A 26,098-nucleotide genomic window follows, 5' to 3' on the forward strand; every position below is an offset into this window, starting at 1 on the left:
AGAAACTGTGTAGCAGAAACCCAAGAAAGCATTAGATGGTGTGGACATAGGATAAAACTGCAGTAATTAATTACACAAGTCAGCATGGCTTATGTGGATTCATTGAATAGTTTCTACTTAAACTAGTTTTAGCCAGTTGGGATGATTCAATTTTCTACAGAAATATCTCATTCCTACTGACTATGTAAGGCATAACAGAGTGCTGAAAATAAATTTCTGCTTTACTTCCAGTTGTAATATAAAATAAAATGTACCGCTCATTCTCATTAGCACTGATTTTTAAAAGTCTTTCAGGTGAATAATTGTGTGTCAGTTTTTATCTCTATTAGAGAGGTTGTACGCTTTGATCAGGATTCAGTGTGCCTTTATTTTCAATATGCAGTTTCAATGAAAAACATATTTTGCCTTTTTTATTTCATTTTGCAGAAGCTATTATACAATCTAGTGACTCAGCCAATGACATTAAATCAGGGGTCACTATTGCTCCAGGAGGCATTGACTCGGTAAGCTAATTCTGCTTCTTTATCTCTCAAAGCCCTGGTCTGCACTAGCACCTTATTCCAAAATAGCCCCCACCCCCCATTTGAATTTATAAACACTCCATCCACAGTAGAAAGCCCACTATTTGGAAATAACAGGCCATGGAATTCAAATTCTGTACTCCTGCTTTTCATGAGGAGTAACACCAATTCCAAAATAACAGTAGTGAGGATGCTCTGCTAATTCGAACTTATTGGCCTCCGGGAGGCCTCCTGCAGCTCCCCAGAGTGCCTTCTGGGGCCTAAGTCCAAGGTAGAGCATTCACATTAATGGAGCCTGCCTCAGACTAATTTTGATGCTTTCCCATAGTGAGAACACACTTGAATTTGTTAAATTGGGAGTTCTTAAGTCGAATTTAGTAATTTTGAAATAGTTTCCCAGAGTAGACATGGCCAAAGGGAAACTAACTTAGATATTTTAAAATCTGCTCCCTCTCACATGCACACACACAAACTGATGCTAAAAATAAGTAGATTCCTTCTGATAAATGCAGCCAGTAGTGTGGTGTTTTAGAAAAGCAAAAAGTAATTGATGGGAGTATTTACATCTGGAAGACATTGTCCAGTTTCCTCTGACAGCGTTTATGTGAATTACAGGTGACCGTATTTGGTTAACCATAATCTAAACTGTACATTTCAGTGAGTGAGATAGAACAAAACTCACATCATAATAAAATCCCAACTGATTTTAAAACAATGGATTGTTATATATTTTATTTAGGATCACATTCACATATACCAAGCATTGGTCTGTATTTTACAACTACACAATGGAGCCAAGTATTACAAGACGTTGTGGCTACATTTTTATCAGACTCTGATGTAATGTAAACTACATCCTGTAAGTGATCTCTACATTTGATTTTCAGGATGATGGCTTGAGTGCTGAACTCCCACTAGGCTATCCTAGTCCAGCATTGGTGGAGCAGACAGGAGACAGTTTGATTAGTGACTATATCACTGGAAGCCCTGTGCTAAGTGGAAATGTCAGTGTCCCTGATCATTTCATTTCATCTAATCCTGCATTTCCTTCCAAATCCTCAAGCGACTGGTCTAAAGACAAAACTGTTACAGAACACGATTTGGACTCGTTGAAGGACATTGAAGACATGAACATTATTATTGACACCCAAACCTCTACTGTGCCTTTCAGTACTCAGGATAGCACCAACGGCCCTTTAAAATCAGAGGACTCTGATTTACCTCCTCCAGCAGATGAGTCCGCCAGCAATGATTTAAGCATAAGACAATTTGAAGTCCCAACTGAGCAGGTTGTCACACTGGCAGCTTATAGCACACCATCCAACTTTCTGCAACCAAATGATCAGAAGAGCGAAGCTGAAAGGAAGAAAGAAGAGTCCATTAAGGGAGCCAACCAGGAAAGTCTGTCTGGAGAAGGTAGGTTATGAAATATCTGTACCTGAAAAGAAATAGGAGAGACCCAGCCTCTATGCCACATATATACTAATTTAGTAAGTAGACTAAACATTTGCTTAAAATATTTGCTTTTTACATTTTGAGTTGCAGCTGAATGTTCTTACATCATGAAATGTGAAAATATGTCTTAGAAATTTTTTAGCATCTATTCTGAGCAAATGAGTCTTATTTTGACTTCAGGGTTAATAAAGCAAATAAAAAATCATAAGTACCTCAGATTAAGATGGAGCTGTATAGAAGATTAGGGTAGGATTTCACGAACCCGAGGAAATCAAAGAGATGTGAAATAAACACACAAACCAATCATAAATAAGAACAAAAATGGAGATTAAATTACCCAGATATGCTACAGGCATCTTAAGATGAACTCTGAAATGAGTACGGTAACAGAATTTGTCTACAAGGAACTCTACAAGCCCGTAGCACAGTGGGTCATGATTAGAGCTTCTGGGCACTGCAGCAATACAAATAAATAACAATCATTTGAAAGAGTGTGGATTTGCTAATAATCTGATTAAGGATTACAATATTTTCAAAACCAACTCCTTTTCTTTAGTCATCTATTCGATTCTCTCTGCATGGTAATTTAATTTACAGAACCGTGATCATAGAATCATAGAATCATAGAATAATAGGACTGGAAGGGACCTCGAGAGGTCATCGAGTCCAGCCCCCCGCCCTCAAGGCAGGATCAAGCTCTGTCTACACCATCCCTGACAGATGTCTATCTAACCTGTTCTTAAATATCTCCAGAGAGGGAGATTCCACCACCTCCCTTGGCAATTTATTCCAATATTTGACCACCCTGACAGTTAGGAATTTTTTCCTAATGTCCAATCTAAACCTCCCCTGCTGCACTTTAAGCCCATTACTCCTTGTCCTGTCCTCAGAAACCAAGAGGAACAAATTTTCGCCTTCCTCCTTGTGACACCCTTTTAGATATTTGAAAACCGCTATCATGTCCCCCCTTAATCTTCTTTTTTCCAAACTAAACAAGCCCAGTTCATGAAGCCTGGCTTCATAGGTCATGTTCTCTAAACCTTTAATCATTCTTGTCGCTCTTCTCTGTACCCTTTCCAATTTCTCCACATCTTTCTTGAAATGTGGCACCCAGAACTGGACACAGTACTCCAGCTGAGGCCTAACTAGTGCAGAATAGAGCGGCAGAATGACTTCACGAGTTTTGCTTACAACACACCTGTTGATACAACCTAGAATCATATTTGCTTTTTTTGCAACAGCATCACACTGTTGACTCATATTCAACTTGTGGTCCACTATGACCCCTAGATCCCTTTCCGCCATGCTCCTTCCTAGACAGTCGCTTCCCATCTTGTATGTATGGAACTGATTGTTCCTTCCTAAGTGGAGCACTTTGCATTTCTCTTTATTAAACCTCATCCTGTTTACCTCTGACCATTTCTCTAACTTGCTAAGGTCATTTTGAATTATGTCCCTATCCTCCAAAGAAGTCGCAACCCCACCCAGTTCGGTATCATCTGCAAACTTAATAAGAGTACTCTCTATCCCAATATCTACATCATTGATGAAGATATTGAATAGTACAGGTCCCAAAACAGACCCTTGAGGAACTCCACTTGTTATCCCTTTCCAGCAGGATTTAGAACCGTTAACAACAACTCTCTGACTACGGTTATCCAGCCAATTATGCACCCACCTTATCGTGGCCCTATCTAAGTTATATTTGCCTAGTTTATCAATAAGAATATCATGTGAGACCGTATCAAATGCCTTACTAAAGTCTAGGTATATGACATCCACCGCTTCTCCCTTATCCACAAGGCTCGTTATCTTTTCAAAGAAAGCTATCAGATTAGTTTGGCATGACTTGTTCTTCACAAACCCATGCTGGCTATTCCCTATCACTTTATTACTTTCCAAGTGTTTGCATACGATTTCCTTAATTACCTGCTCCATTATCTTCCCTGGGACAGACGTTAAACTGACCGGTCTATAATTTCCTGGGTTGTTCTTATTCCCCTTTTTATAGATGGGCACAATATTTGCCCTTTTCCAGTCTTCTGGAATCTCCCCTGTCTGCCATGATTTTTCAAAGATCATAGCTAAAGGCTCAGATACCTCCTCTATCAGCTCCTTGAGTATCCTGGGATGCATTTCATCAGGACCTGGTGACTTGCTGACATCTAACTTTCCTAAGTGATTTTTAACTTGTTCTTTGTGTATCCTATCTTCTAAACTTACCCTCTCTCTGCTTGTATTCACTACGTTAGGCACACCTCCAGACTTCTCGGTGAAGACCGAAACAAAGAAGTCATTGAGCATCTCTGCCATTTCCAAGTTCCCTGTTACTGCTTCTCCCTCCTCGCTAAGCAGTGGGCCTACCCTGTCCTTGGTCTTCCTCTTGCTTTTAATGTATTTATAAAAGGTCTTCTTGTTTCCCTTTATGCCTGTAGCTAGTTTGATCTCATTTTGTGCCTTTGCCTTTCTAATCTTGCCCCTGCATTCCCGTGTTGCTTGCCTATATTCATCCTTTGTTAGTTGTCCTAGTTTCCATTTTTTATATGACTCCTTTTTTATTTTGAGATCATGCAAGATCTCCTTGTTAAGCCAAGCTGGTCTTTTGCCATATTTTCTATCTTTCCTACACAACGGAATTGTTTGCTTTTGGGCCCTTAACAACGTCCCTTTGAAATACTTCCAACTCTCCTCAGTTGTTTTTCCCTTCAGTCTTGCTTCCCATGGGACCTTACCTACAAGTTCTCTGAGCTTATCAAAATCTGCCTTCCTGAAATCCATAACCTCAATTGTGGTGGTCTCCCTTCTACCTTTCCTTAAGATCATGAACTCTATTATTTCGTGATCACTGTCCCCTATACTGTCTTCCACTTTCAAGTTCTCAACTAGTTCCTCCCTATTTGTTAAAACCAAATCCAGAACAGCTTCTCCTCTGGTAGCTTTTTCAACCTTCTGAAACAGAAAGTTGTCTCCAATGCAGTCCAGAAACTTATTGGATAGCCTGTGCCTCGCTGTGTTAGTTTCCCAACATATGTCTGGATAGTTGAAGTCCCCCATCACCACCAAATCTTGGGCTTTGGATAGTTTTGTTAATTGTTTAAAAAGGCCTCATCCACCTCTTCCACCTGGCTGGTGGCCTGTAGTAGACTCCTAGCATGATATCACCCTCGTTTTTTACCCCTTTTAGCTTAACCCAGAACTCTCTACACAGCTATCTCCTATGAGATGCATGAGAGTACACAGAAATTCACAGAATCTTCTGTCAGCTCTTTAAGGGACTTTCTTCTGTGAATAAGGAATAGAAATTTGCAGAGAAAAAACTACATATGGTATGAAATTCTGCCTTCCTGTCAATATCAAAACCTCCATTAACTTTAACCAAGCCAGGACTTCATCTGTGGAGTCTGAAATAAAGTACAAACAACATTCCCAGGCACAAAGTAACAATTAGTCTATATTCTAGAGTACCAGGTATAGTGTAACCCTGGTTTTACAGACTAACTGGGGACTGAAGAATTCATAAAAAGCAAATAGTTCATAAAACTGACTCTCAGTTACAGTAGGTAAGGTGCACAAGTGTCAGTACGGTGCACTGCATTGCTTCCTTTTTGTCCTTCCAATAACTGTCATGCAATGTCCAGTGCACTGAAAGCATAAGTATATGAACAGCTGTCAAGTTGTTCTTCATTGACTTCACTTTTGTTATGTGATTATTTTTTCTATTGGGAAAAATGGTTAGTATAATTGGTCATTTGTAAGACTGGTGCCTGTAAATTCAAGGTTCTGTTGCATGCATTTATAAACAGATGGCTATGAGTAAGAGATTAGGGTGGCATTATATGTTCTTTGCTGTCTCCCCTCCTTCCCACCACCAAAACAAAATCGAAGAGCTTACTCAGTTTTCTAGAGAGCAAAGAGCCTCCGGCCTTGCTGCTAGCCAATCAATCAGCTTCTGAACCCAGAAAATAGCATTTTTTGTCTTAGCCAACCATCCGCTGCTGCTTCCAAGATAATCCTGGGGCCAGCATTAGCAACAACAGTAGGCAAGATGAGAAGGCACACCAGCGATCAGTGAAATAGAGCAATATCATCTCCATTCAGGTAAGCCATTCTAGCCCCGCCATAGCACCATCTATAAGCCTAAAAAAGAACACCTTGAAAAGCAGAGGGCACTAGAAGGTTAAAATCTCTCAGAGTTAGACAATTCCGAAGGGTGAAACTAACCAACAGCCACTGTTGGGGACAGAGGGGTAATTTTAAGTGAATGACAAAATGTGCAGCTATGGCAAATTAAAATGGGCCACCCAACAAGGGATTGGTCTTGCAGGTATATTGTTTTGTGCTGTGCAGTTTCAAATAGCTCTCTGGAATCTGTCAGGGCTACTCCTGAGGCTGCTAGAGGGACCTTTTTAGGTTGGTGTGAAACAATCTTTCTATCCAGGAGCTGAATTTAGCATCTTCCCCCAGCACTTGCAAATTCTTTAAGCATGATAGAAAAGGCATTTCTAACATGTCGCCATCATACACAGTGCACAGTCTGGACTCTCAGTGATCTTTGAAGATTCTTTCTTTGCATTTTGTTACATCTGGTTGGTAGATAATATTAGGGTTTGTTTGCATCACATATTTGTGAGAGGAAAGTTTCTAGGACAAATGGATCTATCAGGTGTGCATAAATGTGACTGTGGACAGTGTTTTGTGTGGTGGTAAGTGTGGTCAATTTAAATTTGCCTCTGAGCTCATCTTCATTTGGTGAGCACTGAAAGTGCACTCAGTCTGCTATGAGCCACCAACATTCCCTGTCCTGACGAACTAAAAGACAGACAAGTATGACAAGATGTGATTGCTAGGTTTTCAGAGCATGGACCTTGTCTTGTTACCTGAACCACTCTGTGCATGTTTGGTCATCGTGAAACAAAAATAATAAGTCACGTCAGGGTTCTTAGAAGAATGGTTGTCATTTTTACTTCTTAAAAACATGTCAGGTTTGTGTGTCCTTGGCAGAGGTTTGTGTGAGAAAATAAGTGTGCATAGTATGTGGTGACCATTTTCCTCATCTTAACTACCTAATCCGAAATGGCTTTTCCTGCCATTTTCTTCCTGGATACAGTTTAAAAACACACACACATAGAAAATAAGATTAGCATATGAGAGGAGTAAGACCAAATTGATTGGGTAAAGTATTCCACTGTCTTGTGCAACCAGAACCAAATGTTGCAAATGACAAGTTTATACAGGATAATTGTAGCATGCAATATGATCAGGTGGTTAATTGTTAGCTTATGTTCCTAAGCATAAAGGTTTATATGTTTGTACATAAAGTAGCTGCAAATGAAAATAATTGTTGGCTGAAATGGCAATTTCTTGCCACAGTCAGAAATTGCAATATGCCTTTCATTTTATTATCAGCCATGCTATATGTTATGATCTTCTGCAAGACTCTCTCTCATGTATTATACAGTTTACTCTCTTTCTGCAGTCTTCTTTCTCACACAGGGAGATCTGAAACAAAGAAAGCCACACATTTTTTGATTAACGCAGCAGTCTGAAAATACTAAGGAATAAGAAACAGTTCTCTGGATGAATGATCTGTGTATCATACTTGATAATGTTTTGATGACAATTGTCATTAATAACTTTATTTTCAAATACAAAATACATTGCCCAACTTATTAATGCAGAGAAGCACATCTTATCTTTCAGATTGCAGGGCTGATCAAATACAGTGCAGTTTCCCTTTAACAAACAAGCACTGGCATGAAATTATACCTTCCATAGATGAAAATACTCTATTTATTCACTCACTGGTTGATAGACTTGGTGTCAGAAATCCACCTGATTGCTGAATATTGCATTTTTCTGAATAAATGAAAGAAACTGTAGACAGACAACTCCCTATTGGTTATCTCTCTACTGACTCCCTCAGCAGAGGGACTTCATTTATTTGTTCCACTTGAATCATTTTCAGATCACAGCCCATGAAAAATGTGTACATTATGCTTAATTACAATTAGCACCGTAGATGCAGGAAGTAGAGCTGCAGGAGTGGGGAGAGTACTGCAGCATCCCCCAGGTTGGGCATCCGGTATCCCAGCCCCACACGCCTACTGCCCAGCGTCTCAACTACCAGCCTAGCACTCCTGCTGTCCAAGGTCCTGGCCAACTGAGGTCTCAGCTGCCAGACTTGTGGCTACCCAGGGGCCCCACAGCTGGCCTGGAGTCCCACTCAGCTGCCAAACCCAGGGTCCCAGACATTGTCCCTACATGTACAATCTTTCCCGCCAGCCCGGGGTCCTGGCCATCAGCCTCACATGCAGGGTCCCAGCTGCCAGCCTCAGCTTAAGTGGTGATGAGGGTTGCAAACTAGAGTAAGGGGATATAGTTAAGCACCCACTCTAAAAACTGTTCCAGCACCACTGGTTAGAATCTAAGTTTTATCAAGGACCTTTGGCTTGCCCTAGGGCCACCCCCAGACACAGTGTAGTACTAGAATAGCTTACATGGCTGTGTCAGTGTAGGCACTTCTACCTCAGCACCTCTGATATGTGGTGCTCTGTCTGAGATTAGGCAGTGCCATACCTGCCTGATACCCATGCATGAGGAAGACTGAGGAACCAAGTATCTAATGAATCCACTCAGAAATGTGAGAGCCACCAAATAAAGAGACAAGAGCAATCAGCAGATAGGAAATTGAGAAAGACAACTCCATCTTCACAGCTGCCAGAAGGGGGAAAAGAGAAATAATGATGAGCCATCCCTTCAAGCTGCCAAGTAAAGGGGCAGGGAGTTAAGATTCACCTCAGTACAACCTGAAGGAAGTATAGAGAGAAAGGAGTCTCTCCAACCCCACAACTCAATCAGAAAAAAGTAGGGAGAATATTCTCTGATGGTTCCAAAAAGAGGAGGGGCTGTAGTTTGGCTTAAGAAGTGTGTTTTTTGGGAAAAACAAGCTTACTTTTGCTCTACTTTGGAGATTGGTAGATGTGCACTTTTTTTTTAAACCACATGTGTCAACTCAATCTTCCTGTCCAGCAGCTTGGCTTGTTTCTTTTAATGGAAAATGAAACTAGCTATATACTACAGTTAGTGTTCCCATAGTGTTATCATTCATACTTAGTGATCTCCTGTTTTCTAATCTTTCCTAAGCCTTTTTAAAAGCGACACTGCAAAAAATAGTTTTTAGCCCAAAACGGAGGAAGGGTGGCTAGATTCTTCCATGTATGCCACACCGAATTTACCTTCTTTTAAAGAAGTTTAAAAATGCTGTCTCTTTGCCTCCCCCCACTTCCTTTTTATAAACTGAACTGGGATTCCACTGGCTTTCATTTGTCGCTTTCCTCTTCCCATGGAAACACAGAACCATTTCTACTTCTCCACTGTGAAAATATACAAAGAATGTTTAATTTTCTTCTATCAGTAAATTATTCTTGCTATCCCTTAGAGAGCCTTCAGTCTACTTCAAAGAATTATTTTCCATTAGAACTTTGAAAACAGCATTAGTCATTTGTTTTTATTCTCATTAGGCTTGTACTTGTGAACGCACTGGGAATTTTGATTCCATATTTTAAATGTTGCTAAGGAACATTACATACCTATTACATTATAATCCACTACAATTTATAGTGTCTTTTAACATCACAGTGAGTATGAGGTGAAGGAAGAACAACAGAAAAGGAAATTGTCTAGTTTTCCAGTGCAATTTTCTCTCTCAAATTCTTCCCTGATTGCTTAAAGCACTGCTAATTTTTTTCATTCAGTTGATTTTTAACTACTTATGTTATTTTCTCCATGTGAGTATAGCATTGATTGTTAGCTAAGGACAGATGTGGTTTTTGCCATCTCTATAGACATAGTCTCTGTGGGTTTGATCCGGTGCTGAAAAGTGTTCAGTGATAGCTGGAGGTGCTCAGCATTCTGTGAAAGTGAGTTTTTATCTATTGTATGCTAAAGGAAGTTATATATGGGGTAGAGGTGTTGGATCCTAACAGTTCTCAAAAATCAAATAACCTTATTAAGCTGGCAAAATTATTTTCTCCAAACACAAGATCCATTGCTTTAATACCTGCTTGTATCCCAACTGTACACATAGGAACATAATCATGCTCATGGCAAGACTGTACAGAAAAACTCCAGACTCCAAAATCAGTTGTGTAACAGTAATGTTAGAGTGCAATATTTGGTGATGGGTAAGTAAGTTACTCAGTATGGCTACATCTAGACTACATCCCTTTTTCGTAAAAGGGATGTAAATTAGACTTATTGCAATTGCTAATGAAGCGGAGATTTAAATCTCCCCTGCTTCATTAGCATAAAAATGACTGCCGCTTTTTTTCAACACGGAGCTTTGCCAGAAAAAAGTGCCAGTCTAGACGCTGATCTTGCGGAAAATAAAGCCTTTTCCGAAAGATCAGCGTCTAGACTGGCGCTTTTTTCTGGCAAAGCTCCATGCCGAAAAATAGCGGCTACCATTTTTATGCTAATGAAGCGGGGGAGATTTAAATCTCCGCTTCATTAGCAATTGCGATAAGTCTAATTTACATCCCTTTTACGAAAAAGGGATGTAGTCTAGACGTAGCCTATGAGTATATCTACACTGCAGTGGTTACAGCAGCAACACTTTTTTCCTCCCGTAAATGTAGTTAACCCACTTAAGAGGCAATAGAACAATTCTTCCATCAGCATAACTACATCTACAGTGAGGGTTAGTCCTGTGCAACCTGGTTAGTTCAGTCTAATTTTTAGCAGTAGACCAGTCCCATGTTAGAGATAATACAAGGCTGTATATATCATCATTTATTTATTATTATACACCCCATCCTCCCCTCAAGTGTGGGGGATGCTTCACAGAACACAGAGATTTTGAAAGCATCCTACTGAGGTTCCTGAAAGATTGTGTACTGGGCAAATTTAAAAAGCGCTCTCCATTTTGACAGCTGTTACCCATTACAGCAATATTCCCAGTGCTCTGGATTTTGTCTTCCATGAATTACACGTTTCCTACAGAGATGTACTTACCTTTCAGAGGGTATGTCTACACTATCACCCTAGTTCGAACTAGGGTGGTAATGTAGGCAACCGGAGTTGCAAATGAAGCCCAGGATTTGAATTTCCCGGGCTTCATTTGCATCTCGCCGGGCGCCGCCATTTTTACATACGGCACGGATTAGGTAGTTTGGACTACTGTTTCACGAGGAGTAACAGTAGTTCGGAATAGGAAGCCTAGTCCCAACTACCTAGTCTGTGCCACGTGTAGTCACGCGGCACGGAGTCCGCACTAGCGGACATTTAAAAATGGCGGCGCCCGACGAGCTGCAAATGAAGCCTGGGAAATTCAAATCCCGGGCTTCATTTGCAACTCCGGTTGCCTACATTACCACCCTAGTTCGAACATACCCAAAGATTCCGAAGTTTATTTAATTTTATCCTGTGAATATTATTAAAGAGTATGTTGTCAAATGTAGAAAATCTATGAGGCATAAACAATTGCTGAGTCAGGTGTATATAAACTGCTGGGTTTCCATCCCACAAGTGGCTGTATTTCTGTGGTGGAAATACATAGTAAAGTTTGATGATCCCTGTAGGATTTTTTGGATGTAGACCTGCTGTGTCATCTGTAGATGTGCCATTAAAACTTGCTTTCCCTTTAGATTTCTATATTCCTTTCTTTCAACTCATTGACACTAGAACATTTTCTCATATCAGGCTCTCCTGAAATGTAATGGTCTGACTTTCCCTTTTTTTGGTCCAACTTTTATTATAATTATGAATCTGACTTATTCACTATTACTTAGCCACACCACAACTTCTTTACTTCCATCCAGTCACATCCAGTCTCTGGCTTAGCAAAGGACTCAGGCAAATGAGTGATCCTATTTTGATCTAAAGTTAGCTATGGTTAAATACCTTTTTGGATCCAACTCAAAACCCCCTTCTGTTAAAGGTTCTTTTTTCCCCACAGTGTGATTGGAAAGGAGCCTGCTTTACAGCAGCCATACCAATTCACTGACTTATTTACAGTTGCCACTTAATTTCACCCTCCCCTTTTCACAAACTTCCTAGCTCTTCGTTATTTCTTTATTGCTTCTTTCTACATAGTTGCCTATCACACTTTCTCTGTAAAATCATGTACTCAGTGGGTTAGATTCTCATCCCTGCTCAAGCCCTCTTTCACTGCATTAAAGGGCTGAAATAGAATAAAAGATTTCTAAAAGCCCTAGTTCTGGTGAGAGGAAATTCCCCCATGCTGGCTGTAAGAGAGAGGCTATTTTTGAAGGATCCCCTCTCGTGCCACAGTATTTAGGAACATGCCACTGGTGCGGTGAGGGTGGGGAGAGCTTTGTTTCAATCCCTAGACACACATCCCAGAATTAGGAAGGTACAAGGAGCTACAGGCAATTTAGCATCCTCATTTCCACCTACCAGCATGTGTCACTCTTCTTACAGGTACAGAACAAATTCTCATCCTATGTAATTTCTACCTAAAATTAGAGATGAGACTCAAGCATACAATTCAAAACCAGATGTACAACCCCATTTCCAACCCTGAAAGCTTAGCACTCAGGTTTTGTTTTAGACTGATCTCTAGTCATAAATGGTGTCTCTTTACCATAGTTCCTTCCAAATCTAAGGTACTGCTATTTTTAAAAACAGTGCAAAGTCAGTTCTGCCCTATTTAATTTTCTTGGCTGTTTATTACATAATCTCTGTCTCTCAGTATCTTGCATCTATGTATTTGGACTTCCCTCCAGGGTCACACCCATCATACTCAAATCTCCTCTGTATGCTAAAAGTGCTCATTATCCTATTCTTTTTGTCATCTTCTTCTATTTCCACACAATAAACCTTAATGATTGTACAGGAAGGAAATCACATAGATAATATACTATATGGCTTCTTGTTGAAAAATACAAGAAAATATTAACAGCAGATGAATCAGGGCAAATTTCTAATATGAAAGAGAAAAAAAAACATTTGAAAGTATTAAAAACCTGACCAAAAAATGAAAAATAAGGTTACTTCCAAAATGGTAAGAATTCCTTTTAAACAATTAGCGCATGTTTTAAGTTATTAATGCGTGCTATTTGTAAAATTCCTAGCGTCATATGGGAAATAGTATTTCTGAAGGCATCATTCCCAGATACACACTATAGAAATGCACTTAAGGGAGCTCATTTTGGCTCTCTGGTACATAACAATCAGCACACGTACTGCTGGATTTAACCCTTTGCCATTAGATTGTATTTGTACTGTTTCATGGAGTCATAGGCCTTGGTTGCCTCCCCAGATACCTGTGGGAGATGAAGATGCTGTGAGGATCTTCTCTCAGTTTTCCTAGGATCATTCTTTGAATATGCTGAGAAGTGGGTGGTGTTTCCCATTTTAATCCCTCTGGCTCTGTGCCTCCCACCCTGCACTCAGGAAAGACAGCATGGCTCCCTTGGACACCACTCTCCTGCATAGAGTTAATACAATCTCTTGCTCACTCTTTTGATCTAATATTTGACAGTGATCAGACACAAACTCCAAAAGAGCAGAATATCGTATAAACATTACAGTATTTCTAGCATTCTTCCTACCTTATATTCATTCCCGATTCACCAAAGCTCCATTATTGTTAAATGTCACATTTAACATGACGTTCCACTTGGCAGGCTGTTAAATGCAAATTGCAAAGGAAACCTCATTATTTATGTCTTACAAGAACTGCTCCAGATGTTTCATAGGGATTGGAATTCAGTCCTTGTTATGTACTTGACACCGAGGGCATTTTTTTCCTTTACCCAGATCACCACTTTTAAAGGGTAAGAATTCTTCTATTTTCATTATTCTCTCTTTTGGTTTTCATGAATTCTCTTTGATCAGAAATTGACAAGCTTCTCCTAATGTTCCCCGCCCCCCATCAGTCTCTGTGCACCCTTTTACTTTTTCTCATTATTGCCGGCAGCTTTAGAAATGCTAAGATTACTTGTCGTGGGGCACTACTTCATCCAGTAGTCTAAGGAATGAAAAGGTAAGACTAGTTATGTAACTTTTTCAAGCATTACCTAAGACTTGGATTAGTCTGACAATTATCGTTAAACTGAGAGTGAGAGTGGCTGTCAAGTGAACAGCAGGTCTACAATAGAACCACAGAAATTCCTCTAAAAAAGATAAAAAGAGGATGTTCTGTACTTCTTGACCAGAAATGTTTAAAAGGAGATGGGGTAGAAAACAATTGTTTTGGCAGAAGTCAAAAAGGGGGATTCAAAATCAGAAAGTACTGTAGACATTACATTTGTCCATATGCTGTTCATGTTCTGTAATTTAATAACTATGATGGGCACTTTAGAATAACCAAAACAGAAAAAAATAGAATAAAATGATAAGCATCACATCTTCACATCATGTTTAAAAGCGTTCAACAAACAATCAGGACTAACAGAGTCAGTTGTATTTGAGCATTTTTCACAAAAAGTCTGAGATGGGGAGAGAGCACTGCATTGGCACCTTTAACGTTTTAAGACAATTTACCCAGTCTCACCAATTAAGGGTTTCATTAATGTATAATTCAACTTTACTTCTTTCAGATAAGATTCATCACTATTTTGTACATGCGTGTCAAAAATATGCAATACAAATATATTATTAAAGCAGGAAAAATATTATATTTTAGATGACAACTCTATGAACCCATTGATATTATCTAGAAAGCATAAAAATACCTGTTCAGACACGTCAAGAGAAGTTACCTAGCCAGAAAAATATCCACATTTACCATAAACAACATCACATGCAACTCTGCATGTCTGAGCCCAAAATGTATCAAATGGAATCTGAAAATGCAGAAATCTTTTTGATAGTTTAAAAGCCAATTCCAAATGCAAATGTTTAATATCTGACACACCCAAAAATATATTTATAAACTAGCTATTAACAAGCAGTCCTTGGGTAGATTGGGGAAAGTTAAAAATAAGAGCAAAATTCTGAAGTTACATGATAGACGTAGTTTTTCACAAAAATAGATAATTTACTCTAATATTCAGAATGTCTGTATAGACTAAACTAACTAATCTGTGAGCTAAAACAATTTATTTTAAAAATTGCCCCTCCCAAAAGCTGTTTTCACAATATCCAATACAGCAAAGGGAATCATTCCAATCTATTGTGTTAGCTTTTCTACATTTCTGCAAGATTTATTTAATGAGTTAGGGGAAAAAGTAGTAAAATTAAAATGTTAAAATAAATCTTAAGATAAAAGGTAAGTCTGAAAATTAAGTTTTGAGGATGAAAGTGTATCCCTCAGCTGCATATATGTGTCTGGCTATTAGCATTCATACCGTATATGATAAAGTGATCCCTACAACGTTTACACTTACTTACTGATTAAAGGGACACTGTTAAGGGATTGTTAAGAGTTGAATATCACTCTTCCCTCTTCCAGTAAAAAAAAAGTCCAGTCTTATGTGTTATCTGTGCTAGAAATTCTGGCTTCCAGGAATGGGTATTTTGCTCAGATGGAATTGACATTTTGATTTTAAAAATTACCGCACCTCACTTTTTAGATGGTTCATTGTCCTTTTCATATGCGGTTAGATTGATAAGATAAAGCCAGACATTTTTAAGAGTAAATTGGCATAGCTCTTTTCTTTTAGGATAGTATTGATACTGTTGTTTTAAATATGATGGCACCAGTCAATTTAAACAAACACCTAAGGCCAAATGCTCAATAGTGTTTATAGTAAATTATGTGGGCTCTTTTGCATTTGTGAAAAATCCAAAATACATATACAACTCTTGATGAATACACATATAGATATTTGTACTTGTACATATGACTCTGTTCATGAAAAAAACAAAAACAAAAACACATTGGCACAGACTATTGTTTGAATGTACTTTAGGTAGTATCTTGTCATTATCTCTCAGTCTGACATTATTCAATTTCCAGTAGTTCATAGAAAGGGAAATGCATGAAAAGATTAAGCACTATCACAAGAAATGATGCCCATGAACTACAAGAAAGAGATTTACCAATGCATTAAAAAAAGAATTATAATTTTATAGGGTCTTTCTCCAACAGGTAGAAGTCTAACATTTTAGCCCTCTATAGTAATGACATCATTGTGTGTCAGTATCACATTTAATTAATGGAAACGTTTCTGCAGAAATCATTATATCAATCAGTTTCTTGCTCATTTACTTGCATTTACAAATTTAACTTTCATTTCAGTTTTTTCCCTTCAATGGATTTTGTCTGATTAAAGCTATGCTGTTCCTTTGCAGATTGGAACATTGGTACTATCAACCAATAACTGAGCTAGTAATAGAAAAGTATATATTTTTGTCATTACTTCATACTATGTAAGTAATTGGAAGCTGCTATGCAAATTGCAGCATTAGGACTTTCAAACAGAAGGTGCTTCTTACTATTAACATGGCTGTAACTGGAAATTGAATAAACAGAAATATTATTCAGTTTGCTATTTGTTTTCTAGCTGCAACCAAGTGAAGCTACCTCATATTTGTGAACATACTAGAGAAATTCAGTTCCTCACCTTGTTCTCCCAATGAAAAGATTTTGAGGAACTGAAAATATTTCGACTAAAAAGTTCAGCTTGGAATCCAAGACTTTATATTAGCTGTTTATGTAGGTTGGGAAACAAATAAGGAAGCTGTGCAGGTCTTGTTTTGTGAGTACAGCTGTCAATCAATCACAATTAACTAATGCAATTATCTCAAAAATGAATCACTACATTAAAAATCAATCACAAATAATTTAATTTAACTCAAACAATAAAATATCTATCAAAATTTATTACATATTTTGTATCTTTTCATACATTTTCAAATATATTGATTTCAATTACAACACAGAATACAAAGTGTACAGAACTCAGTTTATATTAATTTTTTGATAAATATTTGCACTGTAAAATTACTAAAGAAACAATATTTTCAGTATACTTTATACAAGTACTGTAATGCAATATCTATCATGAAAATGCAACTTACAAATGCAGGGTTTTTTTGTTACATAACTACACTCAAAAACTAAACCATGCAGAACTTTAGCACCAACAAGTCTACTCAGTTCTACTTTTTCAGGCTATCACTAAGAAAAACAAGTTTGTTTACATGTACAGGAGACAGTGCTGGCTGCTTATTTATGTCACCTGAAAGAGAACAGAGGTTCACATGATACTTTTATAGCCAGCATTGCAAGGTATTTACATGCCAGAATCAAATGTTATGCATATGCCTCTTAATGTTTCGGGCCATCATTCGAGAGGACATGCTTCCTTGCTGATGATGCTCATTTAAACAAACGTGTAAATTGACTTTGTGACTGAACTCCTTGGGGAAGTATTGTATGTCTCCTGCTCCCACCTTCTGTGATATAGTTCATATTATAGCTGTCTCAGATGATGTTGTTCATTTTAAGAACATTTCTACTGCAGATCTGACAAAATGCAAAGAAGTTACCAGTATGCTATTTCTAAAGATAGCTACAGTACTCAACACAAGGTTTAAAGAATCTGAAGTGCCATCCAAAATCTGAGGACTAAGCGTGGAGCATGCTTTCAGGAGTCTTAAAAGAGCAACATTCCAATGCAGAAACTACAGAAACTGAACTACCAAAAAAGAAAATCAACCATCTGCTGGTAGCATGCAACTCAGATGATGAAAATGAACATGTGTCAGTCTGCTCTGCTTTGGATAGTTACGAAGCAGAACCTGTCATCAGCAAGAACTCAAGTCCTCTGGTTGAAGCATGAAGGTACTATGAATCTTTAGCCCATCTGGCACAAATATATTTCAACACCAGCTACAACAGTGCCTGTTCTCACTTTCAGGTGACCTTGTAAACAAGAAGCAGGAAACATTATCTCCTGCAAATATTAAAACACACACACACACACACACACACACACACACACACACACACACACACACACACACCACCACCACCACTTGTTAGAGTGATTGGCTGAACAAGAAGTTGGACTGAGGGGATCTCTAGGCTCTAAAATTTTGCACTGTTTAATTTTTGAATGAAGGTTTTTTTGTTCAGAATTTTACATTTGTAAGTTCAACTTTCATGATAAAGAATTAGGTGAATTGATAAATACTATTTTTTTCTTTTTTATGGTGCAAAGACTTGTAATAAAAAAGAAATATAAAGTTAACACTGTGCATCCAAAACATCCAAATAAATAGTATAAATAAATAGCCATTTTTACTAGCATCTGACCTGCGGGAACCCTGGCATTAAAGGTCAGATTCATCAGTTATGCCTTGGCTACTTTAAATTTCTCTGATGATGCTAAGCATTCATAAACTCAATTTAACTGGCCAGTTAAGGCCAAAGATGTATGTATTGCTTTGCTGGAGTGGCAAAAACCATATGGAGTTTACCGATAATTTGCCCACCTGAGCTCAAATCTCCAAAAGGTATTTAGATGCCAAAGTCCCACTAAAATCAATAGACTCCAAAATACTTTTTAGTATTCGGGCAAAGGTGTATAAAGCAAACTATTATACATGTACATATAGAAAATAAATCTGTTATATAAAATGTCCTACACAGTCCCTTATTTGTGTTTTCATCATAACAGCACTAATTCTTCACCACTACCTCATAAAAATGTTCTTAGCAGTAGCCTTTGAAAGAATTCAACATAAAAGGCAGAAGTGAAGTCCACAGGCAAGGAACTATAAGCAAGAAGAGTGAGGCTTTTAAGTATAAACAGAAGTTTCAAATGCCTTGAAGGAAAAAGCCCATAGACATGTACATAATTGAGGCAGATAAAATCCTTATTGAAACATAAAATGACGAGTTGAATTAATATTTTTTTTGACCACAAGAAATTCTGAGACAAGGCATGTGGGAATGCAAATTGAAGAAAAATGATTTCAGAATACATTTCACAGGAAGCAAGCCCTTCAGACAAGTGCAATGAGTAGAATTACCAAGTGGACAAGATTGCCATAATGGGAGATACTGAAGGAGCAGTTACAAATGCTAAGAGGCAGGAGCACGCAGTGCAATGAGGGTCACATGAAATTAACAGCATACCCAAGTCCTACAATGTGCATTTGAGTGTATGGTTACCTAAGAAGATGCATCCCAGTAGTAGGGTCCTTACTGGGCAGCAATTCATTTTGATGGTCTCTGACATGGATCATTATTTTTCTAACCATGAACAGCTGTTGCATGAGGTGTAGTGAGGACACTGAATATAGGCCTTTAATAAACAGAACTAAAAGATCTTATAGTTTGAATTTGAATGTCACATTTTTTCATTAAACAAAAGACAGGACTATGCAGCACTCTAAAGACTTAACAAGATGGTTTAATAGGTGATGAGCTTTCGTGGGCCAGATCCACTTCCTCAGATCAAATAGTGGAAGAAAATTATCGCAACCATATATACCAAAGGATACAAATAAAAAAATGAACACATATGAAAAGGATAAATCAAATTTCAGAACAGAAGGGAAATGGAGTGGAGGGAAAGAGGGGAGGTAAATGTCTGTGAGCTAATGATATTAGAGGTGATAATTGGGGAAGCTATCTTTGTAATGGGTAAGATAATTAACGTCTTTATTCAAATTTGAGCATGAAGTGTCGAATTTAAGCATGAATGACAGTTCAGAGGATTCTCTTTGAAGTGTAGTCTTAAAAGGCCTTTGAAGCAGGATGCAGGTAATCAAGTCATTGAGACAATGTCCTTTCTGGTTGAAATGGCAAGAAACTGTTTTTTCTTTGTGATCCTGTCTGATATCTGTTTTGTGGGCATTGATCCTTTGGCGAAGTGTCTGAGAAGTTTGTCCAATGTACATAGCAGACAGACACTTTCAGCACATGATTGCATAAATTATATTTCTGGATGCGCAGGAATGTGTGTTCTTGATCTTATAACTCACTTGGTTGGGTCCAATAATGGTATCAGCAGAGTGAATATGTGGACAAAGCTGGCAAGGGGTTTGTTGCAAGGGAAGGTACCAGGGTTGGTATTAGTGTGGTATGTCCTGTGGCTGTTGGTAAGAATCATCTTGAGGTTAGGTGGTTGTCTATAGGCGACTATGGGTCTGTCTCCCAGAGCCTCTTGGAGTTTAGTATCCTGTTCCAGTATAGGCTGTAGTTTATTGATAATGTGTTGGACAGGTTTAAGTTGGGGGCTATAGGTGATGACAAGTGGTGTTCTATTGTTGGTTTTCTTGGGTCTGTCTTGAAGTAGTTGGTTTCTAGGTATTCATCTGGCTCTTTCAATTTGCTTTTTTATTTCTCTGGGTGGGTAATTGAGGTTTATAAATGCTTGGTAGAGATCCTGAAGTTTCTGGTCTCTGTCAGTGGGATTAGAGCAGATGCGGTTGTATCGAAGGGCTTGGCTATAGATGATGGATCATATGGTGTGTTCTGGATGGGAGCTGGAAGCATGTAAGTAACTGTATGAGTCAGTGGGTTTTCTGTAGACAGTGGTGTCTAATTTTCCATTGCTGATTTGTACTGTTGTGTCCAGGAAATGGATCTCTTGTGTAGAATGGTCCAGGCTGAGATTGATGGTGGGGTGTAGGTTGTTAAAATCTCTGTGGAATGTCTCCATGTGTCCAGATCATAAAGATGTCATCAATGTAGATTGTTTCATGTCTGTGAAGAAAAATAGCACTCCTGTGAAGGTGCTGCTACATTTCAAGCTGGAAGGGTAATGTTCAGCATAAGGAGAGAGAGTCATGCTAGCCTGGAATAAGCTAACTTGGTACAAGTAGAAGAGTAGCCATGGCAGCATGAGCTGCGCAAGGAGCTAACTTGCACCAACATGAATGATTCCATAACACCAGGTGTGTACACAAGGTAGCTAGCCACCCCTAATGCTGCAGCTACACCCGTACTTTTAGCATGCTAGGTCCATCAACACTAATGTGGATATGTCTCCTTGAGCTAGAAATTAATTCTCATGCTCCAGTGAAAACATATCCAAAGACAGTAAATCTTCTCTACACTCTGTATTATGTATTATATAGACTGTGCCAGTAGCATCACTGATTACTAAAGTTGCTGTCACTTCCCATTAAAAGACCCTGTTTTCAGGGGGCTTATAACTTTGCCAAACTTTAACAATTTGGGCTGAACTTTTCCCTGTTGAGTGGTGCATCAAGCTAATTCTTTTGGTGGGGGAGGGGAGAAGAAAATCAGTCTAAATCATTCAGCCATTACTGAGAACAAGGCTGGGGGGGGGAAATGTTGTTTTGCTCATTTAAAAAAATTATCACATTCTTTTGGTTGAAAAGCTCTACCCACCTTCATGCATTGAAACACAGAGTTGAAATTTGGCAGAGTGGCCTATGTATTAAGGATGTGCAGATGAAAAGTCACTCATACATTTGGCTAAGCTATAAGGCTTTGAAAAAAAAAAAACACCTCAGCTCACACATGCTCAGTAGAGACAACTTAGCTTTTTCTTGCTAATTTCCCTCGAAAAGTCCATCCTCAGGGAGCAGGCCTTTCTCTGCAATTGCAGCTCTGGGCTATTGCAGACTGCCAGGTCTGGCCCCAGAACTGAGAGCAGTAAGCCTGACTCCTACGTTCCTAAAGATATCCTGGGATGTATGTGCCCTATTCAAATGTAAAGGGAGCAAAGCACTATGGGAAATGTGGAAAGATTGGAAGTGGAGCTGGAAGAGGGAAGAGGAGAAAACTGAGACTCACCCATTAGTGTGGAAAGGGAGACTGGGACCGGCTAGTATCTGGCTGCAAAGAATGGGACTGGAAATGCCAGGGCAAGGAGACTGGGAACTAGTAGGAAGGGGAGAAATTGAAAATGGATAAGGAGTTAGGAAAGGGACTGGAACTGAGAACCAGTGAGATGGAGTGAAGAGGAGATGGGAAGACACATCTGATGAGGAGCCAAGGAAGAATTTGGGAGACCTCGGATTGCCTGGGCAAGGATACAGGGACTGGGAATGGTGAGGAGAGACTAAGACTTAACGGGCTAAGAGACAGAGGTGAGAATCCTGAGGAGTGATGAACAGAGCTGACTAGGTGAGAAGAATAGCACTGGGACAAAAGCCAGGGTGGAAGAGAGACAGGACTGGGTGGGGACTAGTTGGAGGGGATAAGGAAGGAGAAGTTAAACTTGTGCGAAGAAGAGTCTGTGACCACTAGAGCAGTGGTATGAACGCAAGATGCTTGAATCTTATCCTTCATCTGCAAAATAATTAACTATATCATAATACATATACAACTGAGGGAGCCCCAAATTAAAGTGGCACAGTTAACCTTAATTCTGGCATTTTCTATCTCCTGAGTTGTCTTCACAATCTTAATAGTGTTATTTTGATGTAGTTTGGCATGTGAGAGTATAATATAGAATGTTGTTCCCAGAAATAGCTGCCAATCCTTACTACTACTCATCTGTATTGGTCCTATGGTACAAAATCAAGTTTTGGCCCAGAAAACACATGACAGTGACTTGCAATGCATGAACACTCCCAAAATAAATTCAGGCCTTGTTAAACAACATATAGCAACTACATACCTTTGAGCTAGAGTTGTAAAATGCAGAAACAGACCTGTGAAAATTGGGACTGCTCTGAAAATTTCAGGATATGTGATAATCCTAGTAGGAAAGTCCAGGAGGCTTTAGGTTGTTTAAGATTTGAGATTAGAACGGTGTAAAATTTTTCAACTAAAACTATTTTCTATCAAAAAATACAGATGAGGTAACGCTGGAAAAGCTTTCAAAGACACTTATACCCTGTTGCGAAAATACTTTCTTGTTTTTAGTGAATGAGGTTGGATGGTTGATTTTTTTAATAATTACAAAATGAATAATCTCATTTTATAACTAAAATAAGCACCTTATGATCACAGCAATTTCTTTTTAGTAACTCACATCCACATGATTTGTTCTCCCTGTTGAGGAATAAACCTCTGTGTCTAGAAAATCACTTACAGAGATTCAATATTGCAGATTGTTCAGGAAATGGCCTCTTTTAATTTAGACATCTATGCCAGCAGCAATTTAGCTTTAGCCATAACATTATCCTCAGTATCAGACAGTCTGAGTATGTCCATGTGACAATAGAACAAACATTTTCAGTCCTCACTGAACATATTCTCGGGAGATTAAATAGTGATTGAGAGTTGGAGCTGCTGCGATTTTTTGGACTGATAGCAGTTTCAAGCCTGTGCTATTTTTCAGCCCTTCAGCCTGAGAGTTAGGTTGGGGGGCATTTTTTTAAATCTAATCTCTTGATTTCAACACACATGATGGAATTCTGGAAAGTTCTGGAGCCCCTCTCAATGTGAGTTGAGCAACTCCAGCCCAGAGGCTGGCAGAATTCAGGGAGACGCTGAGCAAAGCGGCGGAGGACCCAGGGCCGGACCTCCTTGCCCTTTGCAGTGTTCTCACAGGAGGTGTAAAGTATCTACCAACCCAGCTCCCCCTTATTTTCTGTGAGAAATGAGGACAAGTCAGTGCCTTTGTTGCTCCCTTGGAATGGGAGATGAGCCCCCACATGGAGAGGGGGGGAGCTGAAGAAATAGAGAAGAGGCATAGATGATGCTGGATGGCTAGAGACTGATGAGGCTAAACTGGTGGTGGGCACTGCCAAGTTCTCAGAAGAGGAGGAGCCAGAAGGAAAAATAATTAAAAAACAAATTAATTCTTTTTATCTATTTGAACAATTCTGAGTTTTAAAAAAAACAAAATGTCTTTTAATTACTAGACTACAGAGAAACAATCGGTAATGTGCAAAGGCAAAGGTTTTTAGATCCAAAACTTCTATGTATTTCATTCATGCATTATCAACTCAGAGAGGTCAGCTGAGAAAATATTAGTTATGACCAGTGGGAAAACAGCTTGTGATAAAATGGCTGAAGCACTTTTTTCTTCTGATCTTAATGGAAGATCTTTTGGAACTGTATCTTGTGTCATATGACACATGCTTATTCGAAACACAAAAGAAAAATGAGGACTCAATAACAAGGCAGAGCACAAATAAAAGATCCTGGGACTGATTCTCTGTTGCATTAAAGACACTTTCTATCACTGTTGTAGCAGAAAGGGTCCCTCTTTGAAAGTCTCCTCTGGTGTAGCACTATTGGAGCAGTCTCATGCTATGCCACCCACAGCTTTTGGTGTGAAGAAGTGTGATGGGAGCATGTTTAGAGCACCCTGTGATAAAGCTGTTCTCTATGTCTCAAGTCCCAGATTTGAGGCTGTTCTAATGGAAGGACTGAGAACTGTGGGCTCCGTTTATCATGTAAACTGATTATCCTGGCATCTGACAAAGATTACAACTTGTTTGTAGGCAGTTGGTAAATTCCGTTGGAGAGGGACTTTTAAAGATGTTTGTTATATTGGTATCAATGTTCATATAAGCTATCAAACATTTCCAATCATAAGGACATATTAAGAACCCAGATCCTCTTAAGATTGAATCTTAGCTCAGACGTTTTTCAGTTGGAAATGTGGGAGCTCAGCGTCTTTGACCTACACCCGTCAGCTCAACAGGCATTGAAGATATGCAGGTAACCTATACATCCAGAAAGCCCAGTTAAAACCAAGAGATGGAGAGCTAGCAATACAACTGCCAACCATCACCCTGATCATTTTGATTAGGTGTTGTGTCCCATTTCCCCCTCACTATTCATCTGTTTTGTATCTTCCTATATGTGAATAAAGCACCTGACACATTTTGGTTAACGATCGTTATAAGAAGAATGGTTGCACAAGATAGGACTCAGGAGTCATAATATCAAACTATTTTATAAGTACAGCACCAGTCAGGGAGCACTGTTATTGTTACAGTTAGAGGGAGGGTGAAATCAACATCACAAAGTTTTTTTCAAAATACTATAGCCTCCCACAGTAACAGTCTGATGACAACCATACACTGTCATGGGACAATGTTTGAGGATGAGATAGAATCACTGTCTTTTCACAAGGTACTTCATTAAAGTAAGGCAGCAATAGTATCCTTAAGCCTAGTCTTTCTTCCTCCTGCTCCACTGCAAAGTGTTTGTTTAGCACTTCTCCCAAATCATCTTCTGCCTGGATTCCTGTTATAGTTATAAGCAAAAAATAATCCTCTCCACAAATCGTCGTGATGGAACTATTACTGTAATAATATAAATGCACTTTTGCTAAAACATAGGGCTGGGCATCAGAATTGTATTGAAGGCTCACTTAAAATTCACCGTGTGAATTCAGATGAGTCACTTAAAACTACCTCTCTCACAAATACCATCACAGTTTCAGTGTCTGCCAAACCAAAGCCCATAAACATTCCATTTTAATTTACCGCTTGGAGATAGGGTTGCTCCAGAGTGCCAATACTCATACTTGTTTTTATTGTGGAACATTGTCTAGTGGTATTTTATGTAAAAGTCACTCTGATGGAGCCATTGGGTGGGTGATATGTTAGAAAATGGTGTAATGTAAGCAAACTGGCATCCCGATTTTGACATCTAGCTATACAATGTCACCAGGGCATTTCCATACAATCTATCCAGCTTCCTAGAATCATTGCCCTGAGCTTTTCAGATCCAGTTAGCTTCATCTCTCTTAGACTGGTTTAATAACCAGATAGCTCCACTGTCATCTTCTCTGAGTTCACTCCTAAACATGAGAGCAGAACCTGGCCTTACTCATTCAATCAGCAAACAGAATCAATGTTTAGTCATTAATTAGGAAAATCACCTAATCTAAACTGCTTGTTGTGATTATTATTTTGTACAAAAGTATCCATCAGGTGCTTAAAGAAAAGGGGTCTGCACTTATGAAGGAGACTTAAGGAAGATTTCCTCAGCTGATAACCAGGAGAAAGGAGATGAATGAGCCACTAGCAGCCTCCTATCACCCTCTGTCTGTATATCTTATTTATGGAGTGCTTAGCACTGTAGTATTTATAATTAATAATCCCTGTCTTGAGAAGGGCAAGAGATAGCAAAGACATTGGAAAATGCCAAAATATATCTGGTTTTGCTTCTTTCCCAACCCTATGGTTATGAGGTGGAAGGGGAGTAAACTATAGCATGTGTGTGGCCTCTTCCCAATTGTTTTTGCTGTAGAAAGTCAGGTGTGTGTATGTCAGTATTTTCTGCACAGCTGCAAGAACACCACAATATGCTTTGTGAT

At 38.9% G+C, this 26,098-nt stretch overlaps 1 protein-coding gene across 1 annotated transcript in view; it reads left to right on the top strand.

Moving 5' to 3' along the window:
* Nucleotides 1-26,098, top strand: part of IMPG1 (interphotoreceptor matrix proteoglycan 1) — a 78,244-nt gene that overhangs the window by 38,173 nt on the left and 13,973 nt on the right. The window contains exons 11-12 of the mRNA XM_089777149.1: nt 427-503; nt 1,409-1,937. Of these exons, the coding sequence (XP_089633275.1) occupies nt 427-503; nt 1,409-1,937 (606 nt within the window). The remainder of the gene's footprint in view (nt 1-426; nt 504-1,408; nt 1,938-26,098) is intronic.

Source organism: Pelodiscus sinensis, chromosome 3, assembly GCF_052426305.1.
Source record: "Pelodiscus sinensis isolate ZL-2025 chromosome 3, ASM5242630v1, whole genome shotgun sequence".
NCBI classification, from domain to species: domain Eukaryota; kingdom Metazoa; phylum Chordata; order Testudines; family Trionychidae; genus Pelodiscus; species Pelodiscus sinensis.